General features: G+C 32.8%; 1 protein-coding gene across 1 annotated transcript; it reads right to left on the bottom strand.

Moving 5' to 3' along the window:
• Positions 1 to 12: 12 nt before the first annotated feature.
• LOC136202993 (aspartyl protease AED1-like) lies at positions 13 to 8,120 on the bottom strand. Its single transcript, XM_065994021.1, has 3 exons — positions 7,965 to 8,120; positions 4,509 to 5,281; positions 13 to 521 (listed from the first exon to the last, which is right to left on the bottom strand). The coding sequence occupies exons 1-3, from the start codon at positions 8,053 to 8,055 to the stop codon at positions 186 to 188; spliced, it is 1,200 nt and encodes a 399-aa protein (XP_065850093.1). The 5' UTR covers positions 8,056 to 8,120; the 3' UTR covers positions 13 to 185.
• Positions 8,121 to 27,780: the final 19,660 nt, after the last annotated feature.

Here is a 27,780-nt window from a genome sequence, read left to right as displayed (position 1 = left end):
TAAAATGACGTATACGAGAAGATACGACTCTATGCACACATCATAACTATATCAATTATAAAAATGGTCTGAAAACAAATTGGTTCTAGACCATTCAGAAAATAATACATCAATAGAGGTATGAACGTTTCATCCTTTTAGTGGTTGACGACTTGTTTCCAGACCATAGTAGAATTTAACTTTTCTTAGATGTTCAAGCAACCACCTGATGAAAAATAAAACATTCTCTTATTGATGTCAAAGAAAAGGTCTCGAGCTCGCTGTTGTTGATTCCCGATGATGAACAAGTCGTCGTCATTCTCATTTCCGGCGAAAGCCAAGCAAACCTCTGATTCACTTTTCTCTGAGATTGATATCATAGCTGCAGAGGAATCCAAATCGACATCCACCGGTTTATCAGAACCTCCAAAATGAAAAACTATATTTGGTGGTCTCCAATCATTAACGTTTTCAAGGTTGTAACATGTGTCGAATAAATCCGGTTCCGACGGAGAAGCCCTCGGATATCCTGACATAATCTCCTGAAATTATGGATGATGAATCAGGTGATCATGTCATAACCATGTTATATGATATATAATTTTCATATGCTTATATATAATAAAGATAAAATATAAAATTAGTTAAATGGTTATTTGGGAGAATCATTTAAACGGTACATATAAAATCGTGTAATGTTAGCATCAATATTTTGTAGATGGACAACGAGAATTTTGTAGATGGAATAAATTCCGACTCCATTAACGACATATCCAATCCAACAGAAGTCTATTTTCCATTATTTAGATTCTATATTTTCACCACATAAGTTCCACCGGCGTCCACGCGGGATTAAAAGTTAGTGCTAAATTTGCATGATTACATGTATAGAGCTTAAGTTTCTTCTCACTTGATAATCATATGACTAAATTTGTATTATGTGGCGCAAACATGGAACTAAATTAATAGAAACTTGACTTTGTTACATCTTCCAATTTAGTGTTATAAAAGTGCATAATTTTGTACGTGAATTATCTCATATCCATAGTTCAATTCATACCTTATCCCTATATAACATGTGTACCACAAAAATCAGTACTATCAGTACATTTCACTAATGGAAATTGACGTATCAAATGATTATATTGTTAGTTATATGTCAATTTTTATTAAGGGATTTTTGAATTACATCATTTGGCAAACGTTACGTATTCAAAATTATAGTATTTTATATATGAAAACTAAATTAGATCTTCCCAAAAAAATGTTCTCAGATCCGGATTCGACCCGCTGGATCGGGAACCAGCTAGGTCTCCAATCTGGGCCTTGTGGGTTTATTAATTTTCAATAACCTGATAACGATCGAGGTCGATCCAGAGACAGTAGGTCCAACCAAGACTCGGGTTGACACCGGTTTCTAATTTTTTTTCAATTAGGAAAATATAAATAAAAAGGTAAAAAAAAAAAATCATTACTTTTGGAAAATTTTGGATTTTAAGTTTCATTACCTAAATATAAAAAGCTTAACTTTGAAATATTGATAGTTTGATTCGAAAATTGTTGTAATTAAACCTAAACATGATGGAGATGAATCTGTAGAACTTATTGGGTTTTAATTGAAAAACCAATTCAAATTTTCAAGTGATGTATAAAAGGCATGCTTAACCATAAAGTCATTAAAACAGACGTTTTAGGCCTCATATTTTTTAGGAAAAATTACACTGAAATTCATATTCTAAAAACTATTTACAACTATATCAAATCATAATTTTGAATTATTTCAAAATAATAAATCAGTACTTTTAATATATTTTAAAGATTAAAATTTATAAAGTAGAAGTCTCAAATATATTTTCTAGAGTTTATTATTTATAAATTGGAGCCTAAATTTTTTAAATTATAGTGTAAAATCATAATATATAGAAGAAAATGACATATTAAAAATTAAGTTTGGTGATATGACTTAGTTGTAATTTTTGTACTTAATTATGATATCATGTATCTGACCCTATTTTTTAAGGCCCCAATCTTTTTCAATTAAAATAGATTTGTAATTTATAAAATAATCAACACATAAATAACTCAAAATTATAACTTACTATATAATAAATATTAACATATAAATAAATAAAAAATTTAATTTTATGTAACTATTATAAATTAGGCATAATACCCATTTGGCTCCTTAAACTAAGGCTTCACATTTAATTAGGACCCCAAACTATCAAAATCATCAATCAGGCCCCTGAACTAAACAAAAATTACCAATTGAGTCCTCATTTTAAACAAAAACCACCAATTGAGGCCTCATCGAAAATCATTCAGTTGAACAGTTTCAAACCATCTTCCTCAAACTTATTTTGAACCAACACAGAGATAATTACAGTCTATATCAAATAGTCAAATTTTCTGATTTTAAGATAGGATATGGACTCAATTGATGATTTTTGCTTAATTCAGGAATATGATTAATGATTATAATAGTTCAGAGTCCTAATTGACTCTGCAACTTTAGTTTGAGGACCCAAATAAGTAATGTCTATAAATTATTTAGCATTTTAGCTTTCTATAAAATTTTTTTTATTATTATATAATAATACAACATCCATAATAAAAGAGCACTTGTTAGACAAAATTAATAATGAAAATTTAATTCAGGAATTTAGATCAAAGAAATCTAGAAGAATAAATTATACACCTTAAAAAAAACACTAAAAGCTTTGATCTAATTAAATAATTAACTTAGGTCTCTCTAGATCTAAAGTCCGCCCTGAATATATACCTAGTTTATGATTTTAATTTAACAATACATTTTATTTATTTATTATGTCATTCGATTTGCGAATCCAGATCATTTGGTTCAGACCATTTGGTTGAACCAAATGATCCATAATCCAACTATAAATTCAGTTTAGGATAAATTATATCCATGGCTATTGGATTTTATTTATTTTCACAGACTGGCCACTGACTTCAAAATTTAATATAAAATTCACTAAACTTTACATTTTTGTTACATGTGGCCACTAAACTTTAACTAACTCCTCAAAATAATCATTAACGATCTCAAAATAAAAATATTCAAGAATTAAAGTTGTCCTGAACGACATTTACCATGAAACAACATTTTTTATTTTCCAAAATAACCATTTTGGAGCTTTCTCTGTCTAAAAATCTATTCTCTCTCCTAACCAAACAACACCTAAATGACCTCAAAATGGAATTTTTTTCAAGAATTAAAGTTGTTTAGAATATCATTAATAAAATATTTAATTTTGAGTCCGTCAACGGTCGTTTTGAGACGTTGAGTGGTCACGGATGTAACAAAATGTAAAGTTCAGTGAATTTTATGTTACATTTTGAAATTCAGTGGTCATACCATGAAAATTGGTAAAGTTCAGTGCCATGGATTTAATTTACCCATTCGGTTTATTATCTGATCCCATTACGGCAATAGTGAAAAAAAACTTAGATATTTTAAGGGATTAGGTACTAAAATAGGTTTATGGTTTTTGAGAAAGTATACAAAATAGCACCAATATAGACTTAACGTTTAAAAAGTACCAATTTAAACCTCGATAACGGAACACGACATGTCATTTATATTACTCTGTTAAATTCTATAAATTCTATGTAGAGAAAGAAATCATAACTTAATAAAGTAATATGAACGTTCTGTTATCGAAGCCTAAGTGAGTACCATTTTTTAAACATTAAACCTATATTGATACTATTGTGTATGTGAAGACTAAATTAATACTTCTACAAAAACTCTAGACATATTTTAGTACCTTATTCCGTATTTTAATAACTCAGTGGATTGTTAAATACCGCCCCCCAAATTACTTATCACTGTCTCCATTTGGACTTTTTTGCCTTTTTCATAATTTTGATCAAAAACTGAAAGTTCTCTCTCCAAAATCATAAACCTCAACAACAATAATTGAAATTATGAAAATAATTTATGTGTGACAACCCGAACACTGGAAATGAATGATTACAAGTCGAAAACATTAAAATTTACTTTTTTTTATCAAAGAACTCATGGAAATAATATATATTTTTATGACGATTTTCTATTTTTCGTTACAACAAATTGGAGAATTTTGCATTTTTCGTCATAAAAAAATTAAACGATTTAATATTATTCGTCACTAAAATTTTTACGATTTTGCACCGGCCAAAATTTGGCCTAAACGGATGCCGCATCCATTTGGCCATGGCACGGATGCCGCATCCATTCGACCATGGTGGGAACGGATGCGGTATCCGTTCGGCCCATGGTAGAAACGGATGCGGAATCTATTCAGCCCATGGCGGGAACCGATGCCATGTTCGAACGGACGCCACATCCGTTTCCACCATGGGCCGAATAGATGCGGCACCTGTTTAGGCCAAATTTTGGCCGATTCTCCCAAAAAAAAATCAGTTTTGAAAAAATTATGTAAAGGGTAAAATTGTCCAATTTGGGACGGTGATAAATAATTTGGAACGGTAACAAAAACCCGTGACTTATCATATAGTCATACCTGAAATGCAGATCTAAGAGCTGAATACAAGGAAGGAGGGAGGCGGGAAATGATGGTTCCTGAGTCCATTATAGCTCGAACAGACGATGAATTCGAAGGAGCATACGAAGCCATTTCAAGTCTTTTTCCCCCAATTGTTATTCCGGTAACGGAAACATAATAATTGGTGAGTCCAATTAGATCCGGCGCCGGTTCAATCGGAATGAATTTTGTGGTATCCGGTTGGCAAGTTTCAAATGCCTGAATTCCAAACACAATATAACCAGAAGAAGTTTCCGAAATCGGAAGACAATAACAGAACGTACTAAGCAAATTTATATCAGTCTGAGCAAGCAAAGAATCTTTCCCTCTTCCGACGCCTAGTAATCCACTTGCTCCTTCAAAATCGCCGGTGATTTTCTCGGCACAAGCGAAGAAAAAATTGGGGATCTGAAGGGAAATTATGGTGATTGTGTCTTTAACGAAATAGCCGGTGAAAGAGGAACCGTCGTTGTAAGATTTGGTGGAATTGCAGTCGGGAGTGCAGATGAGGTTATTTGATAGAGTTGAAGATGAAGATGGATCGAAAAAGGCTTGGTTATTGCAATCTGTGCCGGTGCCGGTGTCGCCGCACGGTTGGCAGTTTATCCATGTTAAATCGCTCCCGGTGTCGAAAAGTAAGGTGAAATCGTGTGCCGGTGTGCCGAAACCGACGGTGACTAGAAAGTTGCCGTTAGGTCCTGATTTTAGAGGTAGATGTATCCCTTCTCCATATTCACCGATCTTCTTTTCCACTGCTTAACATGAAACATATTTAGAATTTATAATTTATAACTTAAAGCCCTGTTTGGTAAAGTGCGTTTTGGGATAAAAAGAGCGGTTTTGACCGACTTTAGCGGTTTGACCATTGAAACTGCTGATTGAAGTGTTTGGTGGAAAAAGGTTTGGAAGAGAGTTTTGGGATGAAAACGCTAATTTAGAAAAAGCTCCTACCTGAATTATTTTATATATATTTTTATGTATTAGAAAAAAGAAATGCCTTATTCGTCTTTTTGCACAAACCGCTATTATCAATCAGCTAACTTTTACCAAACAGGTCTACACAAACAGCTAGTCAAATCAGCTAATGTAATCAGCTAACAGCTAACGGCTAATGTAATCAGCTAACAGCTAACAGCTAATTCCCAAACAGGGCCAAAATCTAAGTTTTTATTTTAAAGTTTTATACTTGGCTTAATACATCATTTGTCCATCTTTTCATCCGAACTTTTAGAGTATCCTGATAGTCCTTTCAATTTGCATAAAATATTCAGTTAACCCCCCTGAATTTGGGTAAAATGTAATCAATTGAAATCGATCACAAAAAAACAAAATAAGTTAAATACGGAAGATACATATTCCACGGATCTTAGAATGTTATTACGTAATTCAAAAATAAATTAAAAAGGAAGTTATTACTTGCCGAACTATAAAACTTATCAACTCTAATATTAGAACTGCATACCCCGATTTTGGTCGTTTTACTTTTTTTAAGGTTCGTGCAATATATCTTCTGCATTTAACTTATTTTTTTACAACCAGTGATCAATTGATTACATTTTGCGCAAGTTTAGAGGCTAACTGAATATTATATGCAAGTTGAGGAGGCTATCGAAACACTTTGAAAGTTCAGGGAACCAATCAAGTTTTTTGAACAAGTTCAGAGAAGACAAGCGATGTATTAAGCCTTTATACTTTAAAATCTAAAATTTTATTTAATTAATTAATTAATTATAGAATATTGATATTTTATTTACATAGTAATATTTACATGGATTCTAATGGATGAATTTGGTCAGTCATAATTAAATTTAGACTTATTAAAATTCTGATTTTTTTATTGATTTTGTTAAATTTGGCTGATAACGAACTCAAAATGAAAAGTTGCAAGAATTAAATGATATTTTAAACAACTTTAATTCTTCAACCTTTTAGGTTTAAAGTCGTTTAGGTTTTTTTTATGAGAGAGAAATTTAATGTTTAAAGAGAGAACTCCAAAAATAATGATTTTGGAAAATTAAAAATGTGTTTCCATAGTAAATAGGATACTAAATAACTTTAATTCTTGAAATTTTTTATTTTGAGGTCGTTATTGGCCAAATTTGGCAAGGTTCATAAAAAAATGAAAATTTTGCAAACCACATTGTTGCATTTGTAACAAAAAATTTCACGGATACTCATTTGAAAATCCATAAAACCATATGACATCTATTTATAATTAACCCTAGTATAATATATCCAAATTTTAAAACTACATTAAAAAAAATATTATTTAGAATTTGAGCAATCGGATTCCCGCTAGGACTAGGGTAGGGGTGAGCATAACCGAATCGAAAACCCAAAAACCGAAAAAACCGGACCGAAAAAATCGGACCAAACCGGATCGAAGCATATTTTGGTTTGGTTCGGTCCTAATTTTTAAGCTAGTTTGATTTTCGATTCGGTTAGGTTCGGTTTGATCCGGTCCAAAACCAATTAAAACCAAACCGAAATACAATATGTACTACTTTTAGTTTTAAGGTTTTAAATTAATTAACTAATTATATAGAGAAAAGAAAAAACAATTAAATATGTAATTTTTCCTCTCTATTAATTATATATACAAAAGAAAAACTAATTAAATGATTATTGTCTTTATACAATTGTTTAGTTAGTCAAAGCACAAGTAGTTATAGGTTTCTAGTACTTTGTTTGGTCCAAACATGAACCAAACCGGACCGGACCGAAATAATTCGGTTCGATCCTGACCAAATCGAATTATAATTTGGTTTGATTTAATTCTAAAAGATAAAAGTAATTTGGTTCGGTCCAATTCGATTTGGTTCGATTTTTGAACTGAACCGGACCATGTTCACCCCTAGACTAGGGATGTAATGATTTCCCCCCTATTTTATCAATAAGGAGTGGGTTGGAGATGTGGGATGGGAAAATAGTCCTCATCTCCATCGTGCCTCGTTTGCTATCCGGGCCATCGGAAATCACTCCTCTCAAAGTGAATTTCGGTAACCGAGACTGCAACCATCCCTCGCTCCGCGGCATATAACATCAAAACTTATGCAAATTAAGGGGGTGTTTGGGTACTCCTTTTCGTGCTTCTATTTCCCTTTTTAGTTCGAAATGGAGAGTTTTAAGTGTTTGGTTAGTGACATTTCTGTTTGCCTTTTACACTTGAAAATCAGCATTAGGTGTTTGGTTAGTCGCATCCTGTTTACTTTTTACAACTGAAAAGCAGTTTTTTACAAAAACAGAGAATGTCTGCATTTTGGTAAAGCATCATTTTCCAACAGCAAACGACAAATCGTAACAGCAAATAACAACTAGCAACAGCAAACAGTAACAACAAACAACAAACCGTAACAGCAAACAGCAAACGGTAGGTAAAACAAACGGGTCATAAGGTGAAATTTATAGCATTTGAGAAGATAAAAGTGAGAGTACCATGAATTTGATGCCTTGCTCCATGAACACTTGCAGAATAGTAAAGAAGATAGCAAAAGAATAGTAGAGAAGATAAACAAGAATTAGCCATTCAAATAATCATATAATAGAGAATAGAAGATTTTTATATGATTTTGGCCATATAATGACTCCAAAGACTTCAACTTCGGTCAATACTCAATACAGTCCACAAGAGAAATGATAGAAAAGTCTGCGTTTTTAGAGAAATGATAAACTATTAATTGTAGCTATTCGGTGGTTTGGCCGATTTGCAGAGTGGTACCTGTTGTATTTTTTTTACAAACGCAATTCTATGGGTTGCAAAATTTAGTATTTGAGTTCACTTTGTCAGAATTTGGTCGATAACGATCTCGAAATGAAAATTTTCAAGAGTTAAATGATATTTTAAGCAACTTTAATTCTTCAACCTTTTAGGTTTGAGGTCATTTAGGTGTTATTTTTAGGGTAATTAATTTATTAGTCCATATATTTTGACAAAACACATTGTTTGGTTTCTGTATTTTTAAAAATACATGGTAAGGTCCCTAACCTTTTTCTCAGTGAATTGTTTAGTCATTCCGTCTGTTTGTTAGATTTTTTACCGTTTATGAATTTGGAAATGACTAAATTACCCTTTACTATTTACCTTCAAATTTCAGAAGAGGAAATCCAATTTAGAAGAAGAAGCTCTTTGTATGGAAAACAAGAAAAAGAACAAACCCAATGTTTACGAATTTGAGCAATTAAGAAGAAAATCAAGAAGAAGAACACTCAAAGTTGATTTCAAATGCAACAGAGTTTAAAGGAAAGGAAAATAAAAGAAAAGAAAAACGCAAATCCAAATTTACTAACAAAATCTTCATGAGAGTCTAATGGTAGAGACTAAACAGTTCACCGAGGAAAACGTTAGGGACTAAACAGTTCATTGAGAAAAATGTTAGGGACTTTACCGTGTTTTTTTGAAAATACAGAGACTAAACGGTGTGTTTTGTCAAAATACAGCGACTAATAAATTAATTATCTTTATTTTTAGTAAGAGAGAAAGATAATGTTTAGAGAAAGAAAATTCTAAAAATGATGTTTTTGAAAAATAAAAAATATGGTTCCATAGTAAATATGATACTAAACAACGTTAATTCTTGAAATTTTTCATTTTGAGGTCGTTATCGTGCAAATTTGACAAAGTAAAAAAAAAACATGTAAAAATTTGCGACTACAAAGTTGTGTTTGAAAAAACAATACCACAGGTATCGGTCTGCAAATCGGCCAAACCACATAGTAGTTATTTATAATTAATCCTTAATTGCAGGGTTAATTTAAAATAAAACCATATGGTTTCACTTTTTTTTTTTTTTTTTCAGATCATTAAATTTGTGGTTAGAAAATTTTTTCATTTTTCTAAATTTGGTTGATAATGACTTCAAAATCAAAATTTTCAAAAATTAAATAATATTTTAAGAAATGTTAATGCTTCAACATTTTAGGTTTTGGATCATTTATGTGTTTTTTTATAAGAGAGAAAATTAATGTTTAGAGAGAGAAAACTCCAAAATTGATGATTTTGAAAAATAAAAATTATAGTTTCATAGTAAATATGATACTACCTCCGTTTCATATTACATGACTTTCTAGAGATATTTTTTTGTTTCATATTATATGACACTTTGTATGATCAGTACACGTTAAGTCGTCTTTTTTTCTGCTATAAAACGCGGTTTTACGAAAATTAATTAGAATAATGGACTTATTATAGAATAAAGGCTTAAAACACTTTTTGGCCCCTGACCTATCCAAAATTTGTGCATTTGGCCCCTGACTTATTATTTGGTCATATTTGGCCCCTAACCTATCAAATTAGATAAAATCTAACCCATATTGAATGAAAAATTAACTCTGTTGCAAAATTAAAGGCAGTAACCAATACAAAAATGACACATGATACATAAATAAAATTAATTTTCACTTTATCGGAACACTAGAGAAAGTTTTTAGGATTTTTTTAGTAGGTAAAATAGTTACTGTTGTCATCTCCAGTTGAAAATTAATTTTATTTATGTGTCATGTGTCGTTTTTGTATTGGTGACTGCTGTTAATTTTCTAACAAAGTTAATTTTCCATTCAATATGGGTTGAATTTTGTCTAATTTGATAGGTCAGGAGCCAAATATGATGAAATAATAGGTCAGAGGCCAAATGCACAAATTTTGGATAGGTCAGGGGTCAAAAAGTGTTTTAAGCCTAGAATAAATAAATATTAGAATCAATAAATAAGGGGCAACAATGTCTTTTTTACAATATCCTTAATTTCTATACAACTCTTTAAAAAGTCATATAATATGAAACAAACAACTTTAATTTTTGAAAGTTTTCATTTTGAAGTCGTTATCGGTCAATTTGGAAAAATGAAAATTTTACCAACCATAAATACCAATCTGCAAAAAAAAAAAAAAAGCGAAATCGCATGACATTTATTTGAAATTAACCCTTAACTGTATTGTGTCCCTCTCTAAATTGTATTATCGTATTAAAACTCGTTATATGTATTGATAATTCAGTTTTAATTATTTTCCTTCTTTACTAGAACAAATTTCTGAATGGTTCGGGTCTAAATAGACATAGTAACTAGTGTTGTCAGATCCGAACCAGTTATAATCTGAGCAGAAACCAATTTAGGTCATGCTGAGTTTATAAATCCTCAAAAACCCATCAAAAATTGAGGTCAGCTCGAGACTCGACGGTCCAACCATAACCTGGAGTGAACCGGTTTTTATGTTTATTTTAAAAATAATAATTAAACAAAGGTGTTAGAAGTATTTTCAGAACCCTTCAATAAATTACTTGCAAAAGAGAACAGACGGTCAGAGGGGCTGGATCTGACAAACTCGCTCTGATGCCTAAGTAAGTAAACGATTTTTTAGAATTAAAGGAAATGAGCACTTGTATACAGGGCCGGCTGTTAGGGGAAGCCGCAAAGGGCCTCACGGGGGTCCTCTTTTGTAAATTTAGTAATTATTAAGATTTTATAGTTAAATAGTATAAAGACTTAGATTTATAACAAAAGCTAGTGCTAGACAAGATTTTATAGTTAAATAGTATAAAGACTTAGATTTATAACAAAAGCTAGTGCTAGACTGAATGGTAAAGACATTGTGTTTGTGTTTGTAAGGGTGTGGGTTCAATTTCTTAGATTGACATTTTTTTATTCACATTTTTTTTCCTCTTATTTTTTCTTTCAACCAAGAAATGCTGACCTAAGGAATCGAACCCTCACCCTTACAAATACAAACAGAATGTCTTTACCATGCAATCTAGCACTAGCTTTTGTTATAAATCTAAGTCTATATACTATTTAACCATAAAATCTTAATAATTACCAAATTTGAAACAAATTCCGATTAGAAGCCCCATAAATCGGAGGCCCTAGGCAGCCGCCTATGCGGCCTCCCCTAATAGCCGGCCTTGGAGACGCTCCTGCTTGTATATATAGTGACGTTAACGTACCTTTAGTATTTGTCTATCTATTCTATTTATAATACTTTTGCCGAGACCCTCCTATTCTAGGAATCCTTCATTCATTGCGAATCTTTCTGTTCAATTATTAGGTTTCGATTCAATTACCGGGTTTTGATCAATTTTGCTCACCCCTAAATCTAAAGTTCCGTTAATTAACGACACGACCATGCGAGAGATAAAATTAATTTAGACCGATAATACAATAATAAAAATATTTTATCTCTTATTCCTTATATATTTATATTTATGTGGAAGTCAATAATTTTTTTAGCAAGTTCCCGAAATTCACTCCATGATCTATTCTATGGATTGCAACTTTCCCAACTTGACTCCATGACCTATTCTACACGTTATTACAATCAAATGCCCAAACACAGTCCTTGCTGGTCTCTTATTCATAGCAGTACTGTTCTGTTAAATTCAGGTATCGCTAGACCTGTTCAGAGGCTCGGAGGCTCAGGTACCTGTCCAGATCTGTATCCTTTGACCCAGTTTGGACATGAAAATTTATCTTTAGGTCCAGCTTGGTTCAAGTCCACTAAAACCCGTCTCTTTTTTGGACGGATTGGAGATTTATGAAAATAGCACGGATTGGCTCGGCCCATCTATTAATATCAATTAATAAATTTATATATTTATACATTTAAATTTTTATTATTAAAAATTATATATATATTTAGATGGGTTTATATGGGCTAGGTTTATGATTTGATTTTTAAACTCGAGTCCGCCTAAATTAACAACATACTAGGCTGGCTTGGGTTGAGCATTTTTAGCTAAAAGCCTGCTGGTCCGGCCCATGAATAGGTCTAGGTAACACCGGTCCTGGCCATAGACCAGGAGTGCGGCCACCCAGAACCAAAACCAAAAGAGGTCAATTTTTTTAACTATATATATAATAAAAAACTTTACTATAAATGTAGTTATAATACTCATCCGGGTCTAAAAGGAGATCAAATAATATGATATCTATATCTATCTATATCTATACTATATACTAAATCTGTAGTCGGATTTGCCACGTGTCATAATAATACTGTTTTTTGGCTGATGTGTCGAACTGATAGAATCTTCCCTTATTATTTTAAAGCAAAAGTTCTTTTCCTTAAATATTTGTTAATTCAAACGTTTTCTCTCACGTTCTTTCATCGTTTGCGTAGCTAACCGCTCCTCTCTAGATGGTTTTCATCTCCTTCTTAGGTAACTGATTCTTTCTTCCTCTTCATATGGTTCTTTCTCCGTGTATTCAATTTCAGACCGATTCTCACGGGTGAGTTTGCTTCTTATCTATCGTCCTTGCTATCTCTCTTACTTTTTCCATTTATTTCGTTTTCCTTATGGATTCTTATTGTTCATCTCAAATTCAAATTCATCAATCCTCCATCAGAAAGGACTTTCGGAGCAGTTGTTTAGTTTTATGTTTACATCATCTTTTTGAGATTTCTAATTGAGATTAGCAATGAGTATACAATAACGTCAAGCGGTCGAAATTCGCAATTGAGAATCTACATATAGTTAGAACTTGCAATGTGTTTTTTTCTTATAACTTTTGCTTAAATTTAATGTTATAAGTTAATCCTAAGCTCCTGCAAGCTTAAGCTATATACCTTTTTATAATTGCAGAGATTTGAATTGTAAGTTGTAATGTAGCACTAATGTCGTTATGATATTTTGTATTTAATTATGTGTGTCTTAAAATTCTTTAATTTATTTATACAAACATTAAATCAATTTAGAGTATATCCATATCCGAAAGGATTTGTTTTACTCTATTGCTATATTCATGTGAAAGTACAAAAATAAAAATATATTCTATCTAAAAATATATTATGTCTATCTGCATATTAAAAAAAAAATAACAAATTGTTGCTTTTCTTTTTGCAGGATTGCGTTCAAGTCCACAAGGTGGTGAAAAGCAATAGTGGTGAAAAAATATAGTAGCTAAGAACTAACAAAAAAAAAAAAAAAAAATACTGATGCTATTTTTTTAAGAAAAAAAATATACTAAAAATTAAAAATAAAATAATTTTTATTATGTAAAAGTTTCTATTTTAAAAATATTAAATAATAGAAATCTAATCAAATTTGGATTAGCAGAAAGTTTAGCCTCCTTTTTATTAAATAATACTCTTAACTTAACTAATTAATAAATATATCGATTTCATAAGAAAATAAAAATAAATATATTGTGCTATTATAAAAAAAAACGTGCGAAGCACGGGCGGCGATCTAGTTATACTCTAAATCGGTAGATAGATTGCTGATGTGGCAGTTTCTCACAGTATCAAATTGTTGATGTGGCTTTTTGTCAATTTTTTTTTTTTTTGCTTTTACTTTATGGTCTCTCCACGTTCTGATAACTGCTCCACTCTCCCACTCATCTTTTTTTTTGCATAAACTGGTCTCTCTTTGTAGTGAATTGTTCTTCATTTTCATTTTGCACTGTTTGTATGGTAGGAGTCAGATATGTATACGACCTATGTAGGAGATAAATAATTAAGTGCTAAAAAAATAAATACTGAATTTTAAGTGTTGAATATTATAAGTGCTGAAAATATTGAATGATTTAATTTTTATAAAAATATTAGTTGATAATGTTTAACTTAAAATGTTAAGTTAAATATTTTGACTTATCAAAATAAGTGGTTTTTAACTTAATTAACTAATTTAAGTGGTAGAGAAACAACCGTTATCAAACATTTTAATTTAAGCAATTAAGTGGTTTGTCAAACAAGGCCTAAGTCAATCAGAGGACAATAGATAAAAGGCCTAATGCTTCCCCAGCCCCCTTAACTTGTCCAAATTGGTCATTTTACCTCCTCAACTCATCGAATATTCTATTTACCCCCTTAACTCCATAAAAGTGGTATTTTTCACCCCCTCAACTTGTCCATTTATTCCTCCAACTCATAAAATGTTCTATTTACCCCCTTAACTCCATAAATGTGGTATTTTTCACCCCTTACAATCTGTTATCGAAGCCTAAATTGATAACTGTTTTTAAATGTTAAACCTATATTTATGCTATTTTGTAAGTGGAACCTAAATTGATAATTCCCCAAAAATCGTAGGCCTATTTTGGTACATTATCCCTACATATAATGTATTTAACTTGTTTATATTAATGTTCTTGTTAGTTGTATTTTTTATTCGTTCTTTCTCTTTTCAACTTTTTTTACTACTATAAAGGGATAAGAAATACCATTTTTATGGAGTTAAGAATGTAAATAAGATCATAAGTGGTGAGAAATACCACTTTTATGGAGTTAAGGGGGTAAATAAGATATTCGATGAGTTGAGAAAGTGTAAAATGACAAATTTGGACAGGTTAATGGGGTGAGAAATACCATTTTTATGGAGTTAATGGGGTAAATAGGACATTCGATGAGTTGAAGGGGTAAAATGATCAATTTAGACAAGCTAAGGGGGCTGGAGAAGCATTAAGCCTAGATAAAAAAATTACTTTATCAATTTGTGGCTTCTGTTCTTTCCTTATTGTTACACCTGCTAATACAGAAGTTGCTAAAGAAAGTTACATTTTTCTTATGTTAAAATGTATACTTTATTTGAATTGATTTAAAAAAAAAAAAACTGATTTTTAATTAATTATAGATGATGTAATTGTAGAAACATAGCAAATCCTTCCAATTCTCTTCAATATTTTATTAATTCAATATCAATAAGCTAGAGAAAGTATCCACTGTTACATTCTGATCTGGATAACTCTTCTTGAAAACATTGTGGTGGTTTTTATATAAATTTCCATTGTTACATTCTGATCTGGATACATTTTTCATTGTGGTGGTTATAGATTGAATATTGCTGGGCAAGACTGAAAACTTCGATTAATTAATGGTTGCTGCAGCTGAAGAGAGGGATGCTGTTGATGGTGAAGAATAAAGTTGAAGTGGGGCTGATTGAACCTGTTTTCATGAAGCATGACCCTTCTTTAGCAAAAGAGGTTATTGGTATAGTGAAATTAGATACAAGAGCTCATAACCATTTCACTGTAGCTATATTATTGTCTGTTGCAAGGGTTAGGACGTTCAGTGACAACTCCATAGGCTCTCGATTACAGGTTTTCAAGGCAAGGTGCAATACATCGCATATGTTTGCTAAATACTACTTTAATAACGATAATATCGATTGTAGAATAATTTATCAATGCTTTTCAATGGAATTGAATGATTCTCATGTGTTGTTAATGTGTTCAATTCAAATTATTGCTAATTGGATGGTTGATTTTGAGTTATTTTAATTGTTTGTATGAATGGAAAATCATTTTAAATGTTGATTTTAGGTCGGCGGAATGTTGAGTGGTTGCTTGCACCTACATTCTTTATTGAAAAAAACCAGTCATCAATATGCAAATTAGGAAAACCACATACTTCTTTTTAAATTAACTCTAATTTAAATGAAATATAGGAAATGAGTAATTGTGGAATTCATTCATTTTGGTCTTGATTTTTTTTTTTTTTTTTTTGTGTGTATATTTAAATTCATCCATTGTCCTTGATTCTAAAATGACTTGAATTGGTGTATACTTTCCATCCCAAAATAATAATAATAATAATAATAAACTATTAAAAAGAAACTTTCCTTTTTAAAGAAAATTTACCGTGCAAAGCACAGGTGTAGAGCTAGTTTTAGGTCTGAATGGATTTAAATTTTTATTTTAAACTTTTAAAGTACAATTTATTTATTTATTAAGAGCCTCTCACGTAGAGCCCATAAAATGTCAAAACCGACTTTAGGTATGTGTTATATTGTATATTTCGTCGATCAACAAGCTAATTATGATGCTCATTGTTTAGCTCGAACGGCTCGTTTTTATGCTAATCCTACTTTTCGTCAACAAGCCTAATACATTTTTTGCTGCCATTGTAGTTAGTCTAAAACTTAAATTGCTCTTTCTTAACTTTCAAAAGGTTAATGTGATTCCATATTTTTGTCGAATGTATTTAATAACTCTTTAATTCTTAATAGAATTTGTTGGATGCAGAAAATATAAGACACGCTCTGTTAAATGTAAAAAAATGACAACTAGATAAATGAGTTAATTTCAAATAAAACTCATGTGGTTTCATATTTTTGCATATCGATATGCATGTTTTTTTTACAAAACAAATTTTGTGGTGCATCGTCAGCTATTTTTGGTTTATTTTACCAAATTTAACCGATAATAACCTTAAAATGAAAATTTTCAATAACTGTAAACCAAATTTATATGTTATGCTTCATAAATTGTATTGTGATGTTAGAAATAAACATTCTTATCTAGACTAACAGCTAAATACAATTTATTATAGAGGATGAATTTGAAGGAACATAGGAAGCCATTTCAAGTATTTTTTCCCCCAATTGTTATTCCGGTAACAGAAATATAATAATCGGCGAGTCCAATTTGATCCGGCATCAGCTCAATCGGAAAGAATTTTGTGGTCTCGATTGGCAAGTTTCAAATGCTTGAAGTCCAATTTGATCTGGCGTTGGTTTGGTTCGATCAGGATGAAAGCAATCGATGACTTTTTTTTTTTAAATGGAACTATTCCGAAATAATAATTAATTATCACGTCATGTATTTTAAAGTTTAGAATTTTCAAGGGTTAATATACATATTTGCCCTTGTATTATCACGGATAAACAGATATACTCGTATATCAAATAAACCCACAAAAGTACCCCTAAGTTTTTTAAAAACAAACAATTATATCCTAATCTAACAGAAACAAACAATTATACCCTAATCTAACGGAATGCCGTGAAATGTGGGGTTATTGCTGTTTATTCATATATTCTTCTCTTCCTAACCCAATATTAGATATCCTTTACCCAATAATAAATTCATTTCTCTGGGGAAGAGAAAGCTGTGAGAATGAGAAAAACTGGTTTGGTTTAGGGATTTGGTGAATTTTTGTGGGTTTTGCATTTTCTGAGAAGATGATGATAAAATCCAAACTACTCTTCTACTACTAGTTATCAAATTCAATGCTTGCATAACCATTTTCTCTCTTTTTTATTTTTCCTTCTAATTTGCACTCTGTTTGATGTGGAGCTTCTGTTTCCAGTGTTTTTGCGGAGTTCCTCTCTTTTCGTGGATTTTCCCAGCAGCCAAACAGAATTTGATTGATAAATTAGGAACTCTGTGCATCAATCTTCATATCTGTGTTCTGATTTTGTTTGGGATTGGTTGGTGTAGAAGGAAGAGATGGTGGTCTGGGAAAGAGTTTGCCTAATTTGCGAGAGGAAGAGAAAAGGATACAACAATAACCCCACACTTCACGGCGGCTTATACCACATCCAAATTTTGTTAGATTAGGGTATAATTGTTTGTTTTTGAAAAATTTAGGGGTATTTTTGTGAATTTATTTGATTCAAGGACATATCTGTTTTTCCGTGATAATATAGGGGCAAATATGTGTATTAACCCAATTTTCAATTTGAAATTTAAGATTTATACTTTAAAGTCTAAAATTTTATGATGCATGAGTGCTTATTAAGCTTGAAGTGTGTCCAACATGAATCTTTCCTATTATGTATTGAAATTCTACTAATTAGTAAATTTTTAGAATTGAAATTCTTGGTAACTTAATGTTAAGGAATCAATTAATTTTTACTATATATTATTATATTATATATTACTATATCACCCCGAATCATTTCGGGACTAAGGCTTTGTTGTTGTTGTATTACTATATCATGATTTATACTATATATTATTATATTATAAATTAATTTCCTTCACTCTAGTATTGGACTTCATAAATGATACTCTATTTCATATTACATCTCATTTTAGAGAATTGCATAGAAATTAAAGATATTAGAGAAAAGACACTGTCACCCTTTATTTATTGATTCCACTATTTATTTATTCTATAATAAATCCATTATTCTAATTAATTTTCATAAACTCACGTTTTATAGTAGAAAAAAAGATGACTTAAAGGTGTATTGATCATATAAAATGACATGTATAATAAAACAAAAAAGAATCTTTAGAAAGACATGTAATATGAAACGGAAATAGTAAATCATAAGAAGTTTATATGATTTGGGCCAGACTTGGGTCAATACTCAATATGGTAAATTACACCATAGCTACTGAATTTACTCATTTTCATATTGAGAATATTAATCTTCAAAATGTAACATAAAAGTTACTTTATGTTACTCAAATTTATACTTTCTAATATTATAGCTTTTAAATTTTAATTAATGTCTCAAAATAACCTTTAACAATCTCAAAATAAAATAAAAAATCAAAAACTAATTATATTCTAAGCAACTTTAATTCTTCAAAAATTTCATTTTGCAGATATTCGGGTATTGTTTGGTTAGGAGAGAGAATGAACTTTTAGAGAAAGCAAGCTCTGAAAATGCTGATTTTGAAAAATAAAAAAATGTGGTTTCATGGTAAATGTCGTCCTAAACAATTTTAATTATTCAACATTTTCCTTTTGAGTTCGTTAACAATCATTTTGAAGCGTTAGTTAAAATTTAATGGTCACAATAGTAGAAAGTAGGCTTAATATATCATTTGCCCCCTGAACTTGTCCAAAAATCTTCATTGGCCCCATAAACTTTCAAAATATCCCGATAGCCCTTTCAACTTGCATAAAATGTTCAGTTAACCCCTTGAACTTGCGCAAAATGTAATCAATTGATCGCTCAGTTTCAAAAAAGTAAGTTAAATGCGGAAGATATATTGCACGAGTCCTAAAAAAAGTAAAACAACCAAAATCGGGGTATACAGTTCTAATATTAGAGAAGACAAGTTTTATAGTTCAACAAGTAATAACTTCATTTTTAATCTATTTTTGAATTATGTAATAACATTCTAAGATGTGTGGAATACATCTTCCGCATTTAACTTACTTTTTTGTGACCGAGTGATCAATTGATTACATTTTACGCAAGTTCAGGGGGCTAACTGATATTTTATGCAAGTTGAGAGAGCTATCGAGACACGTTAAAAGTTCAGGAGGCAATCACGTTTTTTAAACAAGTTCAGGGGACAAATGATGTATTAAACCTAGAAAGTATAAAGTTAGGTTTAATACATCTTTAGCCTAATGTATTTGTCCCTAAAGCTCACATGCCTTCTTGTACTTTGAAAAAACTTTATTACTCCTCAACTTACTTAAAATAACTGATTGACTATCTATTATGTACCTATTAGCTCCTCAACTTTTTTTAAGTAATTTATCATTCCTTTTAATTTGTTTAAATTGTACACATTTTAACTTTTTAAAAATATCTTATTACTCTATCATGTGGATTTTAAGGGGCTAATAAGTCACTTTAAACAAATTTAGAGGATAAATTGAATATTTTAAAAGTTAGGTAGGTAAGTACAGACGACTAGGAATATATTAAGACACAAAATTAAGTTTCTTTTATATTACTTTTGTGCAGTTTAGTAATCATACTATGAATCTCTCTACATTTTCTTCTTCCCCTTTGCTCTTCTTCTCAAGCTTTCTGTCACCGTCACCGTCTCGGTTCCTCCTTTCTGTTCAGGTTCCCTTAGAGGAGGAAGGAGAAAGCTTGTCTTCCTTCTTCCTCCTCTCATTTGTGTTTTAGTCTTTGTTTTTTTTTTTAGCTTCAGATTTATCTTTTCTTCCTAGTTTGAAGTCTATATACTTTCTCGAATCTCTTTTTCGTCAGATATACACCTGTTAGCTATACTTTTATCGTTTATTCTTTTTTCGGTCTTAGCAAGAGCGGAAAATGTTCATCTTGTCCGCAGATCTATAGATCTGCGTAGTTGCAAAAAAAGAAAGGACTCAGATCCGAATGTCCGGAAGAGACTAAATGATGAAAAATGGATTACAACTGTTTTTCAATGGGATTCGACTTACGAGGAGGAGTATATGATTTCTATTTTGTTGTATTTGTACTTTATATGGTTTTTATTTGCTCTTTGTAGTCTTTTTCTTGCTCTTTGTATTCTATTTTCTTCCCTTTGTGGATCTTATACTGGCTATTGCCTGTATGTGTGGGAAGTTTTATCGTACTGTATTTGTACCTTGTGATTCTATGGAATGAAATATGACATTTTTATCAAAAAAAAAAAAAGTAATCATACTATGAAAGTAAGTAAAGTTCAGTGACCATAATATAATTTACCAATACTTAATACAGTAAAATTTTGATAAATTAATAATCTCGATTAAATAATAATTTAATCTGATCCCGTTTTGGGCCAATGAGATAAAATAATAACATTGCTAAATGAATAAGATAATAAATTTTAAAAAAATCTTTGAGACCCATTAAAAGTATAAAATAATAATTTATTAAATACATATAAAAATTATATATTATATTATAATATTTTAAAATTTAAAATCATATGATAATAATAAGATACTAAAAAAAGATTTTGATAAATTATAAAATCTGATTTTTATGTAATTTCCTCATATAATTTTATAGGATTTGGGCCATATAATGAGTCTAAAGTCTTGGACCTCGGCCAATACTACCAAAACTAATTTTGAATATTCCTGTGTCAATCTATTATATATATCATAAATAAAATATGTTTTTTTTCATTCTAATTTAAAAATTTTAAATCTAAAAAGTATATCCTAAAATCCTATTTAAATTTGTATTCAAAAAAAATCCTATTTAAATTTTAATCCTTAAAATATATTAAAAATAATGATGTATTTAATTTAAAATAATTTAAATTATTATTTAATATAATTGTAAATAATTTTTAAAACTGAATTTCTATGTAATTTTTTCTAAAATTTACTCACCCAACATAATTAACAAAAAATTACTCTCTTTTTTCAAAGAACAAAAATAAAATTACTCTTACTATTTAGGAAAGTAGTATTTTTTACTGATGTACATATTCAGTACACATTCCTTCCGCATACTCCATTTATTGACAAAATGTTAAATATCACTCCCTTCCAGTCTCAAATAGATGTCGTTTTAGGATTTTCAATTTGGTCCTTTTTATACATCATTTTGTATTATCAATTCATTTTCGAACAATATTTTCTCAAGTTTACCTTTATTCATGATAAGAGAGAAATTTAAGAAGAAATAATTTTTTTTGCATAGAAAATAGAGTTTTAGAAGAGAAGTATTAAAGATAAATTAGTAATTTTGATAGTCTAATTTATAATTTATTCGTTTTTGTGAAAAACCTTAAACGATATATATTAAAGACCATATGTAATATTAATTATCACAGAATCATAAGATATTAAACATTTAATCTAATGCATTTAATTCTTTTAAATTGAATTAGGATAAAATCTTTGATGATGACCAGTAGCTTTTAAGAGCATTCGTTCTCAATTTAGAAAATGCTTAATTTGCATTTTCTAATATTTATTTTCATTTCAAAAAATAATAAATATAATCATTCAATAATTATATATTTTTATATATATTTGTACAAATGTTCGGATTCAAAGTGTACTGAAATCCAAGGATTGACAAGTCGATACTAGTGGGGTGGAAGGCAAGGGAAACGACCAATTCATTGGTTGGTGTGGGAGGCGATATGTCAATCGAAAGAACGTGGAGGTCTTGGCTTCCGGTGGTTGCAATCATTTAATATTGCCTTAATTGCTAAGCAGTGCTGGAGGATCCTTAATCGACCAACCTCGCTTTGTACCAGGGTCTTGAAAGCAAAATCTTTCCAAACTTCAGAATTGCTGGAGGCTAGAAACTCTCCCAACCCAAGTTATTTCTAGCGAGGAATATGGAGAGTAAAGGATCTAATTCGAAAAGGATTAATGTGGAGAATCGGAAATGGGCAGAAAACCAAAATAATGACGGATAACTGGATTCCTGGGCTAAACTGTCGACGACCGATTATGTTGATAAATGGTCAGGGCCTGGAGAATGTCAGCGATCTTATTGATGAGGAGACGGGAACCTGGAATCGTGAAAAACTGGAACAACACCTGATTCCGTCTGATGCCTAGGAAATATTACGCATCCGCCTAAGTTTCAGAAAGCCTGAGGATGAGGCCTACTGGGGTCCTGCGAAGGATGGGATATTTACGGTAAAGAGTGCATACTACCTAGCAGAGGGAGAAAGGCAACTGCAAATGGACAAACCGAAGAACTCCACCGTTTCGAACCCGTGGTATAATCACATTTGGCAATTGTAGTTACCGGCCAAAATCTTGCACTTCCTTTGGAAACTGATCAAAGGTATCCTACCATGCTTGACGGAACTAGCAAGGAGAGGAATAACTACCCAGGACCTGTGCAAGGTATGTAAATCATCTAATGAAAATTTACCTCATGTATTTTTTAGGTGCAAGGAGGCGAAGCAAGTGTGGAAGGCAGCAGGTCTGGCTACTCGGCTCGATAAAATACCAGGATCAGATATTGGCAGCTGGGTGCGGCTAAGTCTAGAAAGCTTGTCGAGGGAAGAAGGTCGACAGGCGGTTCTGTTAATGTGGTGGAATTGGTTTCGACGGAATGCACTCATACATGACGGGACATGGATAGACAAAGACTTGATTATCGGAAAAGCAAAAGCCTATCTAGATGAATTAAATGCAGTTGCAGTCACTCAGCAAACAATAAGTCACCTAGCTAATTCCTCCGATCGAGTAACCCGGCAAACTACAAGAGTATGGTGTCCTCCTCCGACCGATGTCACAAAAATCAATTGTGATGCCAAATTCGGAGAAAATGGCCATGCGCGTAGTGCTGGGATAATCGCTCGGAACTGTTGAAACACCTTTCCACATGATTTTGATTTGACAAAATTATTTAATAAGAATTAAATCTTCATGATAAAAATATTCCAACACATTAAATTTAAATGCTTTGATTCATTTGTACTAATGTGTTTGTTCAATGTTGAGTTATTTAAATCTATAAGACATCAAGTTGTATGCCCCAAAGGTCCACAAGAGAAAGTCAAGCCCAAGTCAACGTGTCAAAGCCTCACGGCCCAAGCAGATCAAAACGCAGGTCTCACTGAGTAAAACGCAAGCCCAGCAATGAGAAGGATCGAGAAACCTTCAACCAAAAGCTTCAAGACGAAGCTGCTGAGTTGAGCGACAAGATAGTCAGGTCAGCAGCTGGCCTGAATAAACTTGGAGACAAAGTATTTTTACTTCGGGTAAAGTTCAGAAGACGCAGAAAGCTGTCTAGTAGACTTTACCATAAATGTGGAAACATTCTGTTCTGTCTGACGAAAAGCTGATGAGCACTGCCGAAGACAGAAGATACAAGGTTTTGATTGGCTGAAGACGCTGAGCACGTACTAAGTGAAAGCGACAGGAAGCCGTTTCCTTCCAACGGTTATAACCAGTGCATCAAGTGTCACTATAAATAGGCCACTCAAACGCTTCATTCGATGCAGATCTTCAATCAAGTCGAAATGCTGACCAAATTGTTACTTGAAGTTCTGTGAGAAAAGCAAAGCAAATCTTACACCAATTCCAATTTTGTGTAAAAGTCTAGAGTGACCTAAATCATCTAAAGTGTCTTAGCAATTGTTGTTTAGGACAAACAAACACTTATCATTTCTAGAAGAATAGAAAGGAGAAGCTGAGTACTCGGTTATAGTACTCAGCGGTAGAAATAGGAGTGAGTAGAGGAATAGAGGAAGGTACTCTTGTATACTCAGCTTGCTATTGTAAAAGGTTTGTGCTCTACCTTTAAAGAGCTCAGTAGAGGATTCCAAAAAGCTCGGAAGGAATTCCGGGGACTAGACGTAGGCGAAGAGGCCGAACCAGGATACGTCTGCTGAGTAACATCTTTCTAACCCTTATCTCCTTAAATTATTGCTTGCTATAACACTGCCTAGTTAAACACTAAAAAGAACATAAGCTGAGTTGTGTGAACTGAGAAACTGAGTTCAGGAATAGACTCAAGTGCTATCTCCTGACTCAAGGATAGATTCAGTCTTAGTCACCTATTGACTAAGCCTGTATCTAGAATTTACTCAGTCTCACCGTGCTGAAAGACTTCGAGAAAGTCTAAGTTCGAAATTAACAGTCAGCCATACGTGAAAATTTTAAATAGTTCCTAACCCCCCTCTTGGAACTAATATTGTCGCGTTACACGGGACTTACAAGTGGTATCAGAGCTTAATAGCTCACTGAACAAGATATAACTATCTTGAGCTGATTCCCACGATGGCTGAGAACAGCACTCGTTTCCTCCCAGGAAATCAGACAACTCAGATTCTTCCTGAGGGACTGTCCATTACTAGGCCTCCTCTGTTCTTCGGGTCTAACTATACCTTTTGGACGAACAGAATGAAAAACTTCATTCAGGCAACAAACATGAGTGCATGGCTTTCCATAGTCCAAGGCCCGTTTGTTCCTATTGAAACTGTTGACGGACAAATGTCTGTCAAAGCTGAGGCTAAGTGGTCAGAGGATGACCTCAAGAAACTGCAAAATCATGCCGCTGCTATAAACATGCTTCACTGTGCGTTAGATGCTGCAGACTATAATAAAATCTCAGGTTGCAAGTCAGCACAGGAGATATGGAAGAAGCTGGAGGTCACCTATGAAGGAACCAGTAAGGTCAAGGAATCCAAGGTGAACCAACACATGAGGCTGTACGAGTTGTTCGAGATGAATGATGGTGAAGGAATCTCTGACATGAACTCAAGGTTCACCAACATTATTAACGAACTCAAGAGGCTCGGCAAGATCTTCACTGAGGAAGAGCAAGTGAAGAAAATACTGAGGAGTCTTCCCCAAAGCTGGCAAGCGAAGAAGACAGCCGTTGAGGAAGCCCAAGACCTAACCACCTACAAGTATGATGAGCTCATTGGATCTCTGCTGACCCATGAGATTTCAATGAAGAACTTTGAGGTGAAAGAAAAGGCTGAGGACAAGAAGCAAAAGTCTCTTGTCATGAAAGCTGACTCCACTGATGGTGACTCATCTGATGATGAAGAAATGGCCATGTTCACAAGAAAGATGAAGAAGCTGTTCCGTAAAAATGACAAGTACAGCAAAAAGCCATTCAAGAAATATGACAAATACAATGCTGAGTCAAGCGACAGCAAATACAAGAAGGAAAGCTCAAAGCCTATCACATGCTTTGAATGTCATCAAACTGGCCATATCAAGTCAAGTTGTCCTACTCTGAAGAAGGACAAGAAAAGCGAGAGAAAAGCAATGGTGGCCACATGGAGCGATAGCGATGAATCATCCTCATCAGGAGCTGAAGCCACTGAGTTAGCAAACATCTGCTTCATGGCGGATGAGTCTGTTGACCCCTGTCCTTCTGAGCAAGCGGACTCATCATATGCATCTGACACTGAGGAACAACCAACTGAGGTAACAACTCTACCTTTGCTCAGAAATGAAATGATTAATGCCCTGAGTGATCTTTACACACTTATCAAAAAGTGTAACAAGAAAGTGTGAGCACTCAGCAGGCGATGTGATGAGATTGAAGAGATCAAACTCAGTGATCTCCGCCATCTTCTCCAGGACAATACTAGGCAAGATGAGAACTTACAAATCATGCATAAGTATGTCACTGAGGTCCAATCAGATTCAAAGAAACTGAGAAAGGACATCACATCCATTCAGAACCAACTAAAGGTTCCAACTAAGAAGAGTTTCCATCATTACGCTGAGTACTCAGGTACTAGTCAGCAGAAATGGACTCCCCAACGAAATGTCCAATGTGACTTTTGTGGGAAGAAAGGCCACACTACTAAGGTATGTTGGCACGCTCAGCACAATGGTGCTGACCCGCCGATAAGGCGTCCACAAAGAAAGGTCCATTGTGACTTTTGTGGCAAGACTGGCCACACCATTAATGTGTGCCGTCATAAAATGAAATATGATATATCACCTGCTGTGCCTAACAAACGAGGACCCAAAAAGACTTGGGTACCTAAAGATAACTAGCTATATTGCAGGTCGGCCTGAGGTGTGCGGAGAAGTCAAAATTGTGGTACGTTGACAGCGCATGCTCGAGGCATATGACGGGTGATGAAACTCAGTTCATCATACTTAAGCTTAAACAGGGAGGAAGTGTAAGTTTTGGAGACAACAAAAAGGGTAAGATAGTAGGGTCAGGAACCATCGGTGGTAATCCTACTATTGAGTCAGTCTCCCTAGTCAGAGGACTTGAATATAACCTATTGAGCGTAGCTCAGCTCTGTGATAGCGGTAGAAAAGTTATATTCGATGCCACTGGATGTAAAATACTCAAGGGGAAAACAAATGAATTGATTTTAACCGCCCCTCGTGTTGACAATGTCTTTATGCTGAGTCTAGAAAAGAAATTTTCAAAAATCATATGCTTAGTGTCAAAGGAAGAAAATTCCTAGCTATGGCACATGAGACTTGGTCATGTAAGCATGGACCTCCTGGCCAAATTAGCAAGAAAGCAATTAGTTGAGGGATTGCCCGAACTTAAGTTTGAAAAGGATCAATTATGCAATGCCTGTCAGCAGGGAAAACAAACCAAAAAATCTTTTCATAGTAAAAACATCGTCTCAACCAAGCGTCCACTTGAGTTACTACACTTGGATCTCTTCGGACCAGTCCAGCCGCTGAGCTTGGGTGGTAGGAGATTTTCTTTGGTCATTGTAGATGACTTCTCTCGGTACACTTGGATCATCTTGCTGAGTAGCAAGGATGAAACCTTTGAGACATTTTCAACATTGGTTAGAAAACTTGAAAATGATAAAGACATAAAACTAGCTCACATCCGAAGTGATAATGGTGGAGAATTCAAAAACCAACAATTTGTTGAGTTTTGTGAAGCCAGCGGCATTGACCATAATTTCTCTGCTCCTAGAACTCCTCAACAGAATGGGGTAGTTGAAAGGAAAAATAGAACCCTGGTTGAAATTGCCAGGACAATGCTGAGTGAGAATAGGCTTCCAAAGTACTTTTGGGGTGAGGCTGTCAACACAGCCTGTTATATACTCAATAGGGCTCTGGTCAGACCCATATTGAAGAAAACTCCCTACGAACTTTGGAAAGGACAAAAACCCAACATTGGATACTTTCGTGCCTTTGGGTGTAAATGCTTTATTCTAAATACTAAAGACAATCTTGCTAAGTTTGACTCAAAAGCTGATGAAGCTATCTTTTTAGGCTACTCAACAAACAGCAAAGCATATAGAGTCTTCAATAAACGAACTCAAATCTTAGAAGAGTCAGTACACATTGAGTTCGATGAAACTAACCCTGCAGGGAAAGTCAGTCAAACGACTGAGGATGATCCATACTCAGCAGAAGCTGACCAAAGTGGAGCCGCTGAGTTACCATTTCAAGGGCTGACCAAAGGTAAGAAAGACACTCAAATTGTTTTCACTGACC

The sequence above is a fragment of the Euphorbia lathyris genome, chromosome 8, assembly GCF_963576675.1.
Source record: "Euphorbia lathyris chromosome 8, ddEupLath1.1, whole genome shotgun sequence".
Classification (NCBI taxonomy): domain Eukaryota; kingdom Viridiplantae; phylum Streptophyta; class Magnoliopsida; order Malpighiales; family Euphorbiaceae; genus Euphorbia; species Euphorbia lathyris.
This window is presented reverse-complemented; position numbering and strand designations above follow the sequence as displayed.